General features: G+C 49.9%; 1 protein-coding gene across 3 annotated transcripts in view; it reads left to right on the forward strand.

Moving 5' to 3' along the window:
- Kazn (kazrin, periplakin interacting protein) overlaps nucleotides 1–19,460 on the forward strand; it is a 992,111-nt gene that overhangs the window by 615,367 nt on the left and 357,284 nt on the right. For 2 of the 3 annotated variants that reach the window (XM_063235547.1, XM_063235549.1), the window contains exon 3: nucleotides 8,610–8,856. In XM_063235547.1, coding sequence (XP_063091617.1) covers nucleotides 8,610–8,856 — 247 coding nt within the window. Of the gene's footprint in view, nucleotides 1–8,254; nucleotides 8,271–8,609; nucleotides 8,857–19,460 lie in introns of those variants that run through there. The other variant, XM_063235548.1, reaches the window with a different exon arrangement.

Raw genomic sequence — 19,460 nt, forward strand, 5'->3', positions numbered from 1 at the left:
CCTCACCCCATCCCCCAAGGATAGAAAACAACTTTTATTAGGATGGAGGTCACAGGAATACTATCAGGGAGAAAAAATAAATTACCCATTTAGGGTAGGCCTGGTAAGGATTTCGAGCCACTAGGGTACCATTTTATGAACCCAAAGAACTGATTTACCAAATGGGTCCCCAGAGCCTGGAATAGCTAGTGCACAGGCCACCAAGGGGCAACTCTGGCCCCTGCCCCACCCCCACCTCTCGGCCTTCTCAGGGGAGTGAGGACGCAGGGCTAGAAGGGACACGGAAGGTCTCCTACACATCAGCCTGGGCAGGTACGGGATTGCATTCAGGTATTAAAGGGAGAATAAAGAGGAAACAGTGGGACCCTAGCATGAGGCACAGCTGGCTTTGTATCTGGCCTGCTACTTTCTAACCTGGAGAGTGTGAGCAAACCTCACAGGCCTCGGATTTCTCTTCCGTGACTCCAGTGTTGAGAGAATTCAGCCTGAACTGGTAGGACTCAGTGGACAAGCACAGTGGCAGGCCATAGGGGACCCCCCAAAGAGCGGGAGTAGCCATGATGGCTGTCAGTGTCACTGTCATCATCCCAAGAGCCACCATCTCTGTCATCAGCATCTGCATGGCTGCTAACATCTACTGTGTCCTTTCCAGGCACCAGGGACTCCATCAGGGGTTCACGGGTGTCATCTCACTTAATTCCTCAACAAGCCTGTGAAGTCGAGAGTGTAACCCTCTTTACTGATGGGATACTTGAGGCACAGAGAGGTTAAGTGACTTGTTGAGTATCACAGAGTTAGGAAGTAACAGGGTGAGACTTGGACCCCTGTGTAACGAACTCCAGTGCCTGTGTGTGGAAGTGACATCACTGATGGTTGTCTTCATGGGCTACACAAAGGGACCTTCACTAAGGCGGGAGGTCAGCGCAGCTTTAGAGAGAGTGACCGTGGTTTGAAATCTGGTCCTTCCTCTATGCCTTTATGAGAGAAGCGCTTGGAAACTGCTCTGGGGTGCTGGGGACAGTGGCGCCTGCCCCTTGGAGATGGAGCCACTAGAAGTGGGCAGGAAGACGCCTGTGGGCTGGCCCTGCTCTTTTCTGGGTGCAGTGTTGCTTCTACTCAGGTGCAAACACTTGGCCCAGTGTCTTGAATTTGCTTGGCTGTTGCTGCTTGTCCGTGATCACTCAGAGATGGTGGGACAGAGCCAAGAGTCCAGGCCCAGTCCCATACCAAATAGGAAACAGGATTGAGGAACCCCCAGAGGGAAAAATACACTTCTATCGCGGAGAAGGTTTTTCCAGTGGACATGCCTGTGTGTCCAAGTCCATGGTTAGTATGGCTAGCGAGTACCTGCCTCTCTCCTGCCTCAGAGCTATGGAATTAGAAGCGCCTAGCAAAGGATGGTTTGCAAATGAAACACACGTGCAAGGGACAGAGTTGGTTAAACCCACACCCAGCAGGGGAGGGGTGCATCTGACCAGCTTCCGCAGCTTTGGACGGGTGCTTGCTTGAAGTTGTGTCACTCTTCATGTAATGACTCTGCTCTGTGTCCACCGGGTGTGTGTGCACACGCATGTGTATACCCACCTGTGTACCTGCATTCCCATCTTGCAGCTGTGAGTGTGTTCTTCCAAAACTGAAGCTTTGTAAATAAAGGAAGAGAGTTTGAAGAGAGAGGAGGGGAATGGAAATTTTTTTTTTTAAAAAAAGAGGAGCTAAGATATATCATGTACAGGCATAAATTCCCTAAGATGGATGTGATTATTATGCATAACTAAATTGTACCAATAAACTGGATTATTAAAAAAGTCCCATAATCCTCTCCCATTGTTCTTCCCTGTCCCTTTTTTTTTTTTTTTTTTTTTTTTGTGCATCTCTTTGTGGTTTCCAGAGTGAGAAGCAGGAGGGGTGGCAGCTAGCTGTAGGGGTCCACTATTTGTGCACCCTTCTCCCTGCCTCTGTCCATTGCAGGTTTTCTTACCCACAGCCCCTCACTGGCTGCTTCTGCCTTTGAAACACGTTACCCCTTCTCCCCAGAGCACATGTTAAAACCCACTCAGCCAAAGTAAACTGTGTAAATGTACAAGAGATACATCTCCTAGATTGGCCAGGATTCACGTGTGAAAATTTGAGCAAACACAGCCTCCATCTGCAGCAAGGGAGGGTGATTCCCCACGGACTCTTGGTGGAGGGCGGGGGAGGCACAGGAGCAGACGGTTTCCCGGAGAGAGGCCCTGCTCTCGCCCAGCTCGCAGGGCTCCTGGCAGTGACCGCTCAGTGACCTGTGAGCACCTGCCCTGGCTGCCCAGAGCACTGCATGTCAAATGTCACTGCATCAGGATCTCTTGGACAGCCGTTGCAGATGTGGATACCTGGGGATTCTGGTTGGTCAGGAGTAGGGCCTGGGCCCCTGCACTTCAATGAGCATCTCCTAGGGATTCCGTATCCAATGTCTTCACCCTCACTCTGAGAAACACTGGAACCAGCCTGAAGCCCAGAGACGTGCCTGGAAGGGACACGGTTAGCAGGAAGTGGTGTTTCACGTTGTAGGGCAGCAGGCAGGACCATATCCACACGGAGAGATGTTTGCCCAGATCCCAGAGGCAGTCACATGCTGACTGCAAGAGGCATCAGAGTTTCCCAGTCACTGTCTCCCAGACCAGAGAGTCCACCACGAGCTGGCTTCGCTTTCAAGCCTCCGCTTCCCACGTGTCCCTGGGTGGATTCCTAGAAGCCTCTGAGATCAGTGTTCTCACCCAGCCTGGGGCCGGGAGAGCGTGAAGCCTGCCTCCAGTTCCAGAGCCAAGCTGAAATGATGTCCCAGATTGAGTTAGAAAGGAAACTGGGCCACACGTGGGTGTATCTGAGTCCCGCTCCCCCAGCTCATCTTCTTGCAAAGATGCGTTTGCAACGTGGGGACGAGGGAGAAATTCACGCAGCCTGCCTGTGATCCTCAGAGGAGCCCACGGGTACCAGCTCCGTGGCTTCATCTGCCAAATGCAGATTCCCGTGCCCCCTCCACCCAATGAAACTGCTGCCAGAATACAAGAGAACTGTGAAAGTACTTTGCAAAATTGAGATGTAACAAGAATTCCTGGGGAAGCTTGACTACAATAAAGATTTTAATGACTGTCAGTGGATATGGGTTGTGGCAATAAAGGAGATGAGTTTGCTCTGTGATCCCGGGGCTCTTCAGAGAAACAGCAACAGGGCACCAAGAAGGAGAAGAGAAACAAGAGCAGGCCACAGACCCTGCCGTCCGTCCTCAGACCCCTGTCTGTGTGGGGTGGGGACGTGGCATTCCGCCACACGCAACAGAAATAATCAAATTAGCTCAAGAAAAGGGCATTTACCCTCGGACATTCCATGAAATCCTACACGAAGCAGAATAAGCAGGATTGCCCTGGGGGCTCAGTGACAGGAGTTTAAAGGCCTTCACTCCAGTGACTCAAATTCCTGTGACTCATCTCTTAAATCCTTCCATGTATACAGCACTTCAAATTAGTAAATAAACAAATACACAGAACTGCGGGCAGAGGCCACGGAAGCTAGGAAATTAATTGTTGTTAAATGTTAAAATGATGGGATGAAAAGGAATCAAAGCAGAGTCAGGGGAAGGTATGCTGGGCAGAGGCAAGAGAAGAGAGAAAGAGAAAATCCCGAAGCTGCGAAAGAATGAAGTGGCAAGAGGGTGGTGACATAAGGGACATAGCACAGGAATGGGCCAGTGGCCGGATTATAATTCAGGACGAGTCACGTGGTACACGTCAGGAGGAAGATGGGGCAGTTACTAAACACTAGGGCTTTAATCGCTCCTAGCTCAATTACTGACATGACTGCATGATCTATGTCTGAAATTACCCCTTCTTTGCTGTCGGTAAACAAGGCACAACACACATTGCCTTCCGGGACCAGATGGTGTAGTCCAGTCGTATTGTCGTGCAAACCTGTAAACTAGGTTCCCGAGACAGTTCTGACTTACGACACCTCTCCTGGCTTCATGGTTCACAGCAGCTCCTTTCACTCTCAAAGTGTCCCAGTTTGGATGCTACATTAGAAGGTCCTTCTACTTCATGAGAGATGGGAGGTGCATGTGGCTAGGCTGTTTGATGAGGTTAGGTGCTTTGTCTTGATTCTTGTTAGAAATTTCTTTTCTCTGCACTGGAAGGAGGTTGGTCTTGCACCTTCCAAAATGCTCAGGCAAGCTTTGATGGGCGTCAAGTGTACACAGCACAGTGGGCAGCTGTTAAGGAGGACCAGACACGCAGCACATCCTGGCAGAGGCTGGTGACTGTGCATGGGGTGACACCAAGCCTGAGCCTCGAATGAGGATGGCTGGTCAGGAGCAATGACAATAGTGACAGTGAATTAGCAGGGGTGGACACCTGTGAAGCAGATATATTTTCTCCCTTGATTTTTCTTTTAGTTTGTTTTATGTTCCTGTAACAGAGTATTTATTTTGGTACTGGGTATCGAACTCAGGACCTTGCGGTTGGCAGGCAGGCATCGTGTCTCTGAGCTGTATCACCAGCTCGAGATCATTTATTTTTAAAAATGGAAATGTACTTCTCATAGTTCTGAAGGCTAGGAAGTCCAAAAGCAAAGTGACAGCCTCTGATCAGGATCTTCCTTTGTGACATGCCAGAGGGTGTCACCTGCAAGACAGAGCAGACGCACTAGCTCACGTCTCTCTGCCTCCTCTCAAAAGGTCACTCATACCATCATGAGGAGCCCCACCCATACAACCTCAGCTAGTCCTCATTACTTCTCAAAGACCTCACCTCTAGATACGATCCACACATGACTTTGGGGTTGTTTCCAGCACATGAAACTTGAGGGGACACATTCACACCACACTAGTTCTCAAGATCAGCATACTGGAGTGGTGGTGGGGCTCCCTTAGGAAATATGCAGAGAGGGAAGCTTTGGAACAGAACCCACAGTTCTGCTAAATTCTCATAGCTAGGCACAGAGAGAGAAAGGTGGGTGGTGGGGCAAATTGCAGATACCTACGGAATCATCTCCAAAATTTTATCTGTATCTCCTAAGAAACGGCTGGCAAGTCCATATCAGGCCCTCAGACATGCCACTGGGACAGGACACAAATCCTGCAACTATTTGGTAACTTGAGGTCATGTAGGGAAGAGCTGTGTCGGAGGTCAGGGGTAAGAAAGGCATTCCAGGAACCTTTTTTTATTTAAATCAAATCAATCCACAGAATGTAATGGATCTCAGACTTCCGGAGATCTGGCCCCTTTGTGTGGGAGTAAATAGAAGGAGACACAGCTGGGGAAAAGTCCCCTTTTTCATATCCAGGAAAACAAATCTCAAAATAAAATTCTCCACAATCCTAGGAGGCACTGCAGCGGTTTCTAAAGCAAGTTTCATGCAAACCTCAAAGAGAGAGAGAGAGAGAGATAAGAAGGGGCCCAAGAAAGAGTCTTTCTGTGCTTTCTTTTCTTCTTGTTAGATTTTTTTTTTCCCTGTTTGTTTACTTTTATTTGATTTGAAGATTCGAGTGTGTAGGAAGACTCTCACTGAAGAGGAGGCTGAGTAACACTTGATCAGGGTGTTTACTGCACACACATTCACACTCAGTCACGTACAGGGTGCCTGCTATGAGCTAGGGGACAAGGAAGCAGAGAGGAAGGACCTAAGAGACCTGACGACCTGCCTGTCCTGCCCGGAAGTTGGCAGGGAGGCAGGAGAGACATGGAACAGACAGTCTACTGCCCCTCCCGAGGAGGAGTGCTGTAGCAGAGGTGAGAGCCCGCGTACACACACACACACACACACACACACACACACACGCCACACGTGAGTGTGCACTCTATTGGAGCTGCCCTCAGTTGTTGCCCAGGACTCTCCTCGTTTTGAGTTCCCAATTAGGCTGACTTCTGACCCAGCTGAGACCGCATAACACAAAATTACCTACCTGAGTGTGAACACTGGACAGCCTTTAGTGCCTGTGCACTCATCGTGTTGCACAATCACAGCCTCCATCTAGTTCCAAAACATTTCCATCCCCCCAAAATAAATTACTGAGCAGTTACTGATCTATTAATAATACCCTATTAAGCAGTGACTTCCTATCTGTCCCTCCCCCAGGTCCTGGCAAACACAAGGCTGCTTTCTACCTCCACAGATTTACCTAGTCTGGGTATTGCACAGAAGTGGAGCCATGCACTGAGTGACCTTCACTGTCTGGTTTCCTTCACTGAACACGCTTCTGAGTTTCATCCCTACTGTGCTGTGTGTCTCCACTTCTTGCCACGGCTGAATAATATTCTGCTCTGCGGGTACCACCTATAATGCTTCTGTTGACCCATTCATCTCTTGATGGACCCGGGTCCTTTTGCCATCTCACTATAATGAGTAGTGCTGTCAGGAACACTGGAATGGTGCTTGCCTAGAGCCCTCCGCAAGCCCGCTGGCCTGTCTGGAGGTGCTTACCGACCATTTCTTGGGAGATGCGTGCACACTGCTGCAGGAGAAGGTTGCAGAGCTGTCCTCTGTGCCCCCCCCCCTCTCTCTCTCTTCCTGGGGTCCATAGCTTCTCAACTTACCAGAATTGTAGATTCCTAAAATTCATGAAATTTTTGTTTGGATATCTGTTTTCAATTCTCTAGGGCGTATAGCAAAGGGCATATTCCAAGTTTACCTCTTTGAGGAGTCCTCAAACTAACTCACAGGACCACACCCTTTGGAAGACCTTGGAAGTACCATTTCATGAGTCACCAAAAGGCTTTGAAGACTGGAACCCTGGTTTACAAATACACCAAGCAGGTGTGAGTGCCTCATTTGGTCCAAACTTGCACCAATATAACGAAAGTCATAAGTTTGATTCCCACATCAGCCAGTGAACTATCAGAGTGGACAGCATGAAAGACTGTGAATCCTACTGTGGTCCATCATCTGTCTGGCCCTTTTGCACAAGCAGTGACAGGGGCACAGGGCAGGTGTTTTTATGGTTCCACATAAGAGAGAAAAATAATCTAAAGTTCAACATCTACTGAAGGCCCTGTGAGTCTAACTGGAATCAGATGTGCTCTGAGACCTGGCTCCACCTGATTTGTGGGGTGTTTTGGGTAAACTGTTTAACCTTGCCCCTGAGCCTCAGTTTCCTTATCTCCAAAGCTGCAATAACAATCTTCTTGCTGGTTTGGTTCAGCTTTTGACACATGCTGTTCAGTGTGGAGTGTGAACCTTCACATCCTAGCCTATATGGGAACTCAAAAAGGGGATGGGAGTGTCCGTGGAAAGCCTGGAGGCATGAGCATGACACTGGCTTCTGCAAAGTGCCCTTAGCCACTCTCCCCAGGTTAACTGAACTGGAATGGTGGCGCACTGCTCACCAGGACGTTACACTGGCTGTTTTAAATTGCCCCATTTGCATGGAATGAAGCTTGCTATGGTAACAAGGTCTGGTGGCTGGAATCCAGGGCCCCCAGTGGAAAAAAAAATGCAAAGTCTGTGCTCTGGGAGAGAAAGAGGAACGAGGAGGGACTCAGCAACGCTAAGGTTACCTCGGTTCTCCCCCAGAAGGAGTGGGTAAACTGAGGCAGCGGCTTCCATACTACTTCTGTCCCCACAGGAAGAAAAGGGAAGCCACACTGATGCCTTCCAATCTTTTCTCCTGATCTTTCTCCTCGGTCAAGGGGTCAAGAGTTAGCCCAGCTAAGAAGCTTAGAACACGGCTGAAGCTGCGCCCCTGCACCTAGGCTGCACAGCCCAGGGCTGGGGATCACAGGAAGGCTGTGCGCCCTGGCCCAGAACAGGGAAGGACAGCGCTCCTTCCGGGTGGAGAGCTCAGGTCCAGTGGCTGGCGGGGGTGGAGGTGAGAGCTGCGCGGGCCACCAGTTAGCTCCCTGCTGGGCATTTCCTGCCTGCAGTTTAAGGACTCAAAGCGAGAACTCCACTCCTGAGCTCGCGCGAGGCGCCCCCTCCCTGGGAGCCCCATCCCCGCTCCCCTCCGGGGGCCCCCTTTCCGAGAGCACCCCTCTTTCCAAACACCCACCACCCCCCTAGCACAGCACAGCTCCGGGCAGAAGTCCGCCGGGGCGGGGATGCCCCACCGCGACGAGGAGGGGACAGAGGTCTGAACGCGGCGCGCGCACCCCCTTCCCCCAGCCGGGGGCGCCGCCTCAGTCCACGCTACGGCGCCGCCCGCCGCCCCCTCCCCCCAGGGGGTGTGTCCGCTAGGTGGGGGTCTCAGGAGACCAAGGGCGACCCAGGGTCCCGGCCCAAGCCCCCTCCCGAGCGGGCGGCGAATGGTAGGCTCCGCTTGAAGAGTGCCGGCGCGCGGTGTCCTCTGTGCGCAGCTCGCGGCGCCCGCCCGCCTGCCGGGGTCTCGGCGATCGCTGCTCCTCCTCCTCCTTCTCCTCCTCCTCTTTCTCCTCCTCCTCCTCCCGCAGCAGCCTCGCCACCGCCGCGGCTCAGGGCTGGAGGCGCCGCTGTCATTGCTGCGCCGGAGGAGCCCGGCGCTGCCAGTGCCTGGGGGTCGGGGCGCAGGCTAACCGGGCCGCGGGGGACCCAACAGGTAGAGCCGGGGGTGCCCGGACGCGCACCCCCCCGCGCATCATGCAGCTCTTTGTCACCTCTCTCGCCCCCAGGCCAAAATCCTGAGCATGATGGAAGACAATAAGCAGCTCGCGCTCCGCATCGATGGGGCGGTCCAGTCGGCCAGCCAGGAGGTGACCAACCTGCGAGCCGAACTCACGGCCACCAACCGGAGACTGGCGGAACTGAGCGGCGGCGGCCCCGGCCCGGGCCCGGGAGCGGCGGCCAGCGCCTCGGCGGCGGCGGCGGCGACAGCAGCGGCGGAGAACATGGAGAACCACCAGCAGCCAGGCGCGCAAGGTAGGGATCGCCTGGCGCCCGGGGCGGAGGCGCGGCGAGCGAGCACGCCGGCCGGTGGTGGCCGGGACCGAGGACTCTGCCCCACTACGCCCGGCCGAGATCGCTTTGCATCGTGGCTTGTAAACCCTTTCCGCCCGGCAGTGGCCACTGCTGCTCCCAGGCTGCTGTCATGAGCGAAAACCTGGGCGCAGTGTACACAGGGTCACAGGGTCACACTGGCCCTTGGCGGGCGAGAGCGAGGCGCAGCCGGCGGGACCCTTCCGACAGGGTAGCAGAAAGTGCCCTTTGGATGGCACCCAGCCCCCAGCTCCGTGGCAAACTTTTCAGGCCCCCGGCCCCAGCTGGGATGAATGCCACAGCTCCCGAGGCTCTTCCTCTGGAATGCTTGCCAGCGCTGGGCTGTGCTGCCCTGCTCGAGGTGGGCGACTGCATCGGCGTGCACTTTTCTCCACCGATGCCAGATCCCTGGTCTCGTGCATCTGGACTTTATTTTCTCTCCGTTTGAGATCGTGCAGGCAGTGAGATTCATGGGCGAACGGTAAAGGCTGGCTCTGCAGGGGTTTACATTTCCAGCAACTGCAGCCCTGGGAGCTCTTCCCGGGGAAAATGTAGACCTCAAAGACGGAGCGATGGGCTCCCAGAGAGACGATGCTGGCGTGGATGGTAGATTGCTGGGAGCCCCGGAGGAGCTCAGTTTGAAGCAACTCTGCAGTTTGGGTGTGGGGGCGGGGAGATAGCTGATCTGTGTTGACCTAAACAGAGTTGAGGCCTTGAATGCCTTTCAGGGGTTAAAGGTTTTGGAAGAGGCGTCCCTCAAAGGCACCTTTAGGTTTCTGTTAACTTGGGGAGTGAAAGAGGGACCAGCACCCTTTTCAGGACTGTCCCCGCCCCCATTGCCTTTGGAGAAACAGTATCACTGGCTGTTCCTATTATTTGAATTATAAACTCAGCTGCTAAAATTCACAACAGGACAGGGGCGAAAAAAATCTCCAGTCCACGAGGGCCACTTGTAGAAATATGTCATTGGATGAAGTGCAAGGTGCCAGTTGCTCAAGTGGCTCTGAATGCTTTTCTGGATCTGTTATTTCAGCAGCTTCTCCTCCTAAGTGGTGAAGGAGTCTGTGTTTGTTTGGGTGTCTTGCTCTGTCCCTGTTTCCACCTTACCTTCCTGGGAAGGCGCGCTTTTGTGATGCAGGAGGGGAAGTGTTGGGAGTCCCAGGGACTGGGGAAGTAATTTGGTAGCAAAGTGGTCATGATGTCATGGTGGGAAGATGCTGTGGTCCCATTGTTCGCTGTACCTGCTTGGCATCTGGTCATTCTGTCATTTATCCTTTTTGGTGTGGTTGCCTATGACAGTACATTCTCCCCTGGAACCCAGGCAGGGCCGGGGGAAAAAAAACAGGCTTCCTGCAAGATAATACTTTACTTTTTATAAGCAGGGACTCTTCTAGCATTAAAGAAATTGGTAAGAGCTGACATTTTGCTAAGGATCAAAAGCCATAGTAAGAGACACTGAACAAGCTGGTTTATTTCCCTTTGCTCAGCCCGAAGGAAAGTTAAGTAGCTTTTGAATCCTGGGGCTGCACGCTGGGCATCCCAGGGAAGTCAGCGCAGGGCTAATCTGTACGCTCCACCTGGACACCGAGCTGCTGGCTACTGGTTGAACTGTTGCAGTGGAGCAACAGGGGGCTGGCTGCTCCTTTTTCCTCCTGAGAACACACACAAGACTGTGGAAATAGAGATGGCTTTTTGGCTCTCTCGATATCTTTAAAAACACGCAAACCTGGTAGCTTCCCTCTGTCCTTTGGAGCGTACCGGTCCACATCAGGGCTACCAGTGGGCAGGAGGAGGAAGGAGGGCCTACTTGTCCCTCTCTGCCCTGGCATTTCAAAAAACCTTCACTAGGGCACTTAGTGATTTTCTAATCAGCAAATATGATGGTAGAGGCTTTAGCTCAATTTAATTGTCAGCCACAAACCCACTTCCATAGATCTGTATTTATACTAATGTGATGGTTGAAAACAAGCCCACCCTCATGTAAATTAGGCAGAGGGGGGACATCGTCTACTTATTTGTAGCACCAAGACCTCAGTCCAGTGTGTTTTACATTATTTAGCCTCTTGGGGGGGGGGTACAGTTTTGTTTTAGTTCTGTTTGTTTGCTTGTTTTTTTTCAAATGGCCTCTGGCAGTGTTCTGTAGTAGAGAAACCCTCAGCAGAGTTGATCTGGTAGTCACTTTGCGATGGCGTTTATTTTCCTAAAGGGAAGCATGGGGCTCTTACAAGTTGATTTTAAAGTGAGCTTGATTGTCTTCCTCAGGCTTCTCCTTGGTGTACCTCCAGGGAGGCTCAGAGAAGCTCAGCTCTCCCAGCCCTCTGACTGTTCTTCGGAATTAGAATTAGTCTTGTGTTTCCATTTTGTCTGAGTTCATTCCATTCCTTGTACCCAGAAGTGAAGAGTATTTTAGTGCTATTAAGTTATCACTTTTCGAATCAAGGTTTTGCATGAAATGAGTATCTTTCAAATGTAACTGCATAACCCATCTTTTAATGAAAGGGCATTATGCACATATTAAATGCATGTTAATGTACCTTTAATAATATTAGCACAAACGCTCATGGGAAAGAGTCACCTTTCACTCCCTAGTCAGAGGATTGTTAGATCGACTTTCACATTGTTTTGTTACTGTTTACAGTTCGTTTTTTAAATGAATTAAGCAAACTCATCTGTCCATCACTGAATATTTTGTTCCGGTGTAACAACGGGTGTTGCCTTTTGATAAAACCAACTTGGGTTTTCCTAGAAGGGTTAACATGGCGCGTCATTTAAACAAAATATTAACTTGCTCAGTATCCTTTGCGAGCTGGCGTGGTTGCTATGTAACAGAGTCTAGAAAGTGAACTGCAAATCTGGGCTTTCGGCACTTTGCAGGATCTTCTTTCGGGATCTGTGTTGAAAGAACACTTGGCGGCCAGCCCATCTCCTCTCTCCGTGCTGCAAGTGATGGGGATAATCCCTCATGAGGATGCTGGCATCCAGCACCCAGGGCGTCCCTACAGGGTGGCACATTTCACAGTTCCAGGGACCGCCTCTTGGCTTGGCGGGGTCACAACTTGCCTTTGACAGGTAGACAGAAAGAAGCTTGGAAAAAACCAGAGCCAAGCATTTGTTTCAGTATTCATTTTGTTGTTGGGAGCCAGAGAAGGGATTTGTTTAAAGTAACATTTCTAAGCTGTTTTCCTCGGAGTAACGTCTCTGGGAAAGTGTGTTTAAGATGCTTGCTGTTCTTTGATGGGGAGCAATAGCAGTTGTTCCTCTGAAAATGTTTTATCTGATGAACGACTAATATTAGATGCAATTGGTCGCTTTGCTCTGTGTAAAATAAACAAGCACTATTGTATCTAATTCCAATAGGTGCTAACTGTATGTAACATAAAACATGCGTCCCCGGTGGGATACATGCCTACTGCTATTAGTTTATTGTTGCCATTGTTTTTTAAGAAAATAATTGAATTTATAAGCTATGTAAGCTGGGAGTGCTGAGAGCTTTTTTTTTTTTTTTGGTGCTGAGTATTTCCTGCTTTTGCATTTGTGGACACAGGGAGAAAGACAGGGCTCCTTCTTTGTAAATTTCCCTAACTATACCTGCAAGTTTTATTTTTCTCCCCAGGCATTAAAATAGGCTGTTACCTAGAGTCTGGCTGCTCTTATCTCCCATTACTACAACACGGGATACTCTGCCGTGAAGTATGAATTACCTTCAGGGTGAATCAAATGTATGAGTCGTCTGCGGAGACTCCAGACACGGTTGCTGTGCAAAATAAGTTCTGTCTTCCGCCATCCCCTTCCCAATTCATTCTGCCTCCACGCTTGTTTTCCTAGGTAGACTTTTATCTTTTTTTGAAAGGGAGAAGTTCCAGCGGGCAGGAAGAGTGGAAGAAAATGTGGCAGGGTCTCTGGGGCCCTCTGAGTTTGCCTCCGAGGGACCAGGCGGATGAGGTCACAGAGGCTGTGGCTCTCCGGCCATAGGAGTGGGCCGAATGACCGTGTCTTTTCCTGGTTAGGCTGCCCCGAGCTGGGGATGCCAAGTTGCTCTGGTACATGGTCACAAAGGGATTACTTACAGATCAGTACCACGTGGTTGGAATTAGTTATTGATTGGCTATTATTTACTGTCTTTCCATTTGTCTTTGGAAAATACCTTCAGAGAATTCCTAAGTCAAATTTCTGATCCTAGTTAATGTCATGCTTCCAATATTTGTTTCATGACTTTCTGTGGTTTCCCAAAACTTCTTTGATGTTACCCGGAACGCTTAGGCAATCCAACTTTTATTATAAGACTCTGGTCACATATCATCCCAGGCAAGGAATTTTTACATTCTTTCACTCTTTTCTCCCCAAGACCACTGGTGCTTTTTTAGGAATCCTGTAGGGTTATAATTTGTGACTTCCTGGCTGAGTTGGTAGCAGATGGACTTGGCAGGTGGAGACCACTCACTGGACGTCCACCTGGCTACCCTGTAGGCATATAGGGCCCGGCAGGCTGAAGTTGGGGTCTTGGCCACATTCGTTGCATATTGGAAGTGTGTGTCTATGTGTGTCTGTGTCTGTCTAGACATTCATTGCAGAATAAATGCAAATGTGCAACAGCCCATACAGTGTGTGCTGGAGATCAGAACACGTAACCCATGGGATGGCAGAAGTGTCCCCAACAGCAGTGGCAGATGTGTCCCCTAGTGCTCTGAAATGCAACAAAATGGGTTCAGAGTCATTTATGACAAGACAGAGTCCCTGAAGCCAGCACAGTGACCTTCCGCAATGGCAGATTGCACCTGGTGGGTGGCTGATAGCAGCCAGAAATCCTGTAGACCCGTGCTCCCACCTTCAAGCTCCCAACCAATCCCATCGCTCCTGCAGAGAAGCTGACAGGAGGCCAGAGACAGAAACACCTCCTTCCTCCCCGAGGGGCTGGATAACACCTGCACATCCTTGCCCCATCGCTGCAACCTCAGATCTTAAGTGCTGGTGTCCAGGTTGAGCTCCGCGGGCATTGCTTCCTCCCCCTTGGGATCCTCCACTGCTATAAACATGAAAGAAGCTTGGTTTGAATGAGTTTGGCAAGAACAACTGTTGGAGCAGGTGGCTTCTGTGTGGTGGGACGTCATTGATTCTAGATTTATTCTGTCTTTGTGGACAGGGTTGAGCCAGACCTTTGGGTCAGGTTTCTGAAAGGCTCCTGACCTTCTCACCCCTGGATGAATGGCGATCCTCACACTGGAGCTTGTAACAAGCAGTCCTGCAAGCAAAGCACCCCCAAGGCTTCTATCCCGTTCTGTGACATGGGTGCAGGCTGGAGGATGGAGAGGAGTCAGGCGAAGAGACAGCCTGCTCAGCTGTCTGGCCCCTCCTGACACAGCAAGCCCTGGACCTTTGTGGGATCTTCCTTTTTAATATTGTCTCAGCTCTACAGATTGTTTGAAGTTCTACTAGTCATTAAGAGCAAAGCGCCCTTGAGAAGGAATCGGACCTGAGCTAATATTTCCCCTCAGCTCCTGGTACTTCATTATGGCTCTCAGTGTGTAACTCTTGGGTAGGTCACAGGCTGCTGGGTGTCTGGCACCATCTTGAAGCACATAGTTTCTTCTTTGTGGTCAAGGTGAATTGTTTAAGATAGCAGTAAATGAGAGTTACTTTCAGTGCTTTTGTCAAACTTTTCCATGAATAATCACTAGTGATAGGGTTACCGTATCAAGCATTGCAGGGAGGGGTTGAAAAACATTATTGAGTCCTGGACTCAGGTGAAGAGCAACTCCTATGCCCATTTTTCAAAAGAGAAGGCTGAGTCTCAGAGAGGTTAAGTCCCTTGTCTGCAGTGATATAGTAGTGACCACGATGGTGAGAAGAGAGTTAACTTTGATATAGTGTCTACTCTGAGCCAGGTACTGTACTAAGTGTTTCTCTATACTAATACATTTCATGGATACAGCCAGGGCTCATAGTGACTTACCAAGTTGGTACCGTTCTTGTACCCATTTAACGTATGAGCAGATGGAGGCATGGAGGGAAATGACACCTTACTTGCCAAAGAGCCTATGGCCATAAAGTGACCATGCACTCACTCCTGCCACTTAACTGGGCCAGGAACTCAAGCCTGCCATGTCTCTTTCCCATGTGAACCCATGTATGCTTCCCTATCTGGTCCCCCAAGAAGCATCCTTGACTTGTTCCATCGGGAGGGACAGGAAGCACTAGGCTGGTCCCCACTCCTGGTACTGTTTCCTGAGACTGCTGATAGCTTCTGCAGGAGTGTGGTAAAATCTGATGAGTGAGCAAGGGGATCCTCTCCCTGGGCACAGGATCAGCTGATCAGGAGGCTGGGTCCTGCATGCATGGTTTGCAACCCAGGGCCATTTGTCACCGATGGAAAGATTCCTTTTGGTCCTGGGCTTGGGGCCTCTGGCTTCTTGAACTTTAATGCTTTCTCTTTCTTGGGAAGGAGGATTCTACGCACAGCTGGAATCTTGTGGCTCCTTATTTTCCTTCAGGCCTTCCCTTGTCCCTCTCTTTCCACAGCCTATTTCTCTCTCTCTCTCTCTCTCTCTCTCTCTCTCTCTCTCTCTCTGTCTCTGTCTCTCCCACCTTAAGACCTTCCTATAGCCCCAAGACCATGCCCAACAGAGGACCTGTTAACCTACAGATCCCTGGGCTCCTCCTGTTATCCTCTTGCTCTGGGTCCCTCAGCTCCTCTACCGTTGGCACGTGCACTGGGAGAGTTTTTTGTTGTGTGGAACTGTCCTGTGTATCATGGGATGTTTAGCAGCCTCCCTAACCTCCACCCACTGGATGACAGTAGAACCCTCCACACTCCAGTTGTGACAACCAGAAATGTCTCCAGCAGTTGACAAATGCCCTCTTGTAGCCAGAACTATCTCTAGTTGTGAACAATTTTCACACCACCGCATCCAGGGACACCACGAGTTGGTGCTCCAAGAACAACAGCCTTGTAAGGACAGGAAGCTTTGTCTGTTTCCTAGGATAGTGGCTGATACACATGGGGCCTCAGTAAAGACTCGCCAGATGAATGAATGGACGGATGAATGCTGAATTACAGGGTGTGTGGAATTTGATCTACTTCCATATTACGTGTGGCTTCATATGGACCACCGACATAATGATTTTAATTGAGTGCTTACATATTATTCGTTAAACACTGTTTCAAATCCTTTATCTAGAATGGCTCAACCTTTAAGCCACCTTAGGAGGTAAATATTGTGCTCATCATTCTACAGATGAGAAAACTGAGGCACAAAAGGTTCTGTGACTTGCTCAGAAGGACAGGTGGCAAAGCCAGGATGCCAACACAGGTAAATGAGACTCCAGGGACCACCTGCTGTCTCCTCCAGGATGCTGTGGAGCTTGGCCGAGTTCTCCCCATTTCTAACCAAGAACCCATTATTGTCCTAATGCTGGCATTGTGGCAGCTGTGATTGGGATTTGCATGTCAGGCACTGACTTGTTCATCATCAATCCTCAGAGCTCTGCTGTACAAAACCTGCTTTGTCACTGCTGGAGGATCTGGAGCCAGGAGGGACTTGTGCCTGGCCAGAGGCAAGAGGACAACTTGGCTCTGAACCGAGTTCACATGCGAGACTTTTGCCTCCCTGCCTGTCTGTTGGTTCAACCCGTGGAAGAGTCTCAGAGAAGATTTGACCTTTTTCCTTGCTGGGAAAAGGGACCAGTGGACCCCAGAGCTTCTTAGTGAGAAGTTGATTGGTTTTTTAGACAAAGGGATATTCTAGGACCAGAACTAGGGAGCTGGAGACTCTTGAGAGTCTGAGAGTCCAGGGATGACAGTGGGCAGCATTTGCTTTTGGTGCCCAGGATTGAACTCACATCCTGGCACTTTCCAGGCAGGCACTTGTGCTGCTGAGTTATATCCCCAACCCTATGGGCAGCATTTGTGAATCGTTCCCAGCTTCTCCTGGAGACCATGTAATGTGCTTCTTGAGTGTTAACTTACCTTGTGTCACAAAGGGGTGTGTCTTGTTATCACCTGCATCTCACGAGGTAAGCAATTGCAGTCTAGAAAGGTTAAATTGTTTTCTAAGCTCCCCAGAGTGGCCAGATGATGAGTAGAACAGGAGATTGGAACATGGGTTCTTCTGACCTTGGAGGCCACCTACTTCCCAGCAATGAGAATGTCCAGCTGTCACAGCCAGGCAGCCCAAAGACACGCCTGGGGGATGAGCTGCCTGCCTTTCCACTCCGTGCCTTCCCCACCTCTTCTTCTCTCTGTCTCCATCTCCTTCGAGATACTGGACACGTGGGTCCAGAGGCCACAGATTTAATATGATATGGACTAAGTTATCTTGGCACTCACTGTCTACAAGGTACAACTGACTCGGAGACATAATTATTTTTATGATAAAGGTCTAGACGAAGGAATAGGAGCATAGACAAGGAGTGGCAAATCTAGGAGCCCTCATTGATGTGCATGACAGTGACACTGTGTAATAAAGCATATTAATTTCACCTCTAGAGCTTAACATTAGCTGCAGGAGATTATTAAATGATGGAACTTTTTGACTAGATTAGGAATGGATGCTGCAGAGAATAAGGTGATGGTTTGGACTCTGACCGGCCCCCAGAAGATGGATATGTTAAAGGGCTGTTCCCCAAGCAGCAGTTTTCAGGGCTGGGGCTTTTGGAAGGTGATTAGATCACAAGGGCTCTGACTTCTTTGGTGGATTAATCCAGTGATTGAGTCATAACTTGATGACTTTATCGGAAGGTGATGCAAACTGCAGAGGTGGGGTCTAGGTGAAGGAGTGGATCATGGGACTGTGTCCTTGGGGACTGTAACTCGTCACCAGCCCCTTGTTTGGTCTTTCCCTCCCTCTCCTTCTTGTCTGCACCCAGAGGAGCAGCTTTTCTCTGCCACATGTTTCCCACCATGATGTTCTAAGCAACAGAGTCAAGTAACCATGGACTGGTAGCTCTGAAACCGTGAGCCAAAAATCAACTTTTGCTCGTTTAAGTCATTATTCTCAAATCTTTGTCACCACGACCTCTTTCTTCTTGTTGTTCGTTTTCATCTTTTGTCTTCATCTTCATCTTCGTCTTCTTCTTTCACTGGGACCTTCTTACCTAGGGAAGGAAGGTGTGGATGGCACAGGGCTTAGATCTGAATAACAGCCTTTTAAAACCACTTCTCTCAAGAGGACAAAAGCTGTGGGTTGCAGAGCACACGGACCTGCATCTTTTAAAATAAGTTTCCCCCTTATATCCTCTTAGCCAAGGCCCAGATTACTTGTCAGCTGCAACAAATGAATTCATTCATTTTCCTTGATTAACTTGAACTTTTTTTAAACCATTGAACATGGCATATTTCTTTAATTGAGTAAGTACAACTTAAAATGCAGTGGAAGTAATGCCACTTTTATAAAATAAAAAACTCTTTTTTTCCATTCTTGTTATTTGAAATTCTGCGTTCCCTCTCTGGTTTTGGATGGCAGCAAAATAAGATTTAGAAATCTGACACTGACCCTCTGCCTGGGTGGGGGTGGGAGGCCGTCATGGGTCCAGAGTGTGATAAATGAGGCCTGCAGAGGACAGACCTAGGATTATGTGTGTATCGATTTCCTTAATTAATGTGTTCATCAAATGGATTGCTTTTCCTATTCCTACAAGGTTTTACTATGTGAAAGCAAGGAAAAAAAATGGAAATATTTGACACATCTTTAGATTTGGGAGTTAACAGAAAGGCAAGGCCTGGCTGCCTTTCCTGGAGACTCTCAGCCCCTCCTGGTGGCCGTGGTGACATGGTTCCTTTTGCAATTTGAGCTGGTGCCAGGAGGGGCTTATTTAAGTCTTAATGACAGATCATGATTCCACGGTCACCTTCCAGTGCCAGCTTCAGGGGCAACTACCAAACCCTCCCCTCAACCGCCTATTAAACTCAGCCAGCCAACACATGGGAATGGGTGGGCTCCCACCCCAGCACTGGGTTCAGGGCTAAAGTGGCATCTCCTCTCTTCTTTTGTTCACAGCAGGACAGCAGAGTAGCTCCCTCCTCTCCCCACCAGCCAGCTTTCCGCAATACACAATCACCTGCCCCAGCAGCCCCCCACCAGGGGCCCTGCAGCTGCTCCAGAAATGCATTTTTAGCCAAGGAAACAGAGGTGCAGAGATTGAAGCTACTTCGCCTGAGATTGTTGAACTGACTGTTGAACCAAATCCTGCTCCCCATCTGCCACTGTGAGGCCAGGCCCCGTTGCATGCTGAGGGCAGAGGATAGGAGGACACCCCTATAGCTATGGTGGGGTGAAGTCCCACCTTGCCCTGGCTGCTCCCTCTTAGCCACGGGCCACTGTATCTGTACAGCTTGGGTGGGGCCCCTGTCACATCCAGACTGTGCTCCATCCTCTGAGCCCCATGGCCAGTTTGAGGCTATGGTGAAGGGGTTCCTTGTTCTACAAGGAGTCCTGTTTTTCTGCCCTGTTTTTGCTTCATTTCAGTGGATTCTTAAAATCCCCTCACTTCATTTCCTAGGACCTGTCTCCTTAACACCTCAGCTCAAAATCTGTCTTCTTTGGCTGCCCTTT

The sequence above is a fragment of the Cavia porcellus genome, unplaced genomic scaffold (assembly GCF_034190915.1).
Source record: "Cavia porcellus strain 051 isolate PalLab524CR breed Dunkin Hartley unplaced genomic scaffold, mCavPor4.1 scaffold_25, whole genome shotgun sequence".
Classification (NCBI taxonomy): domain Eukaryota; kingdom Metazoa; phylum Chordata; class Mammalia; order Rodentia; family Caviidae; genus Cavia; species Cavia porcellus.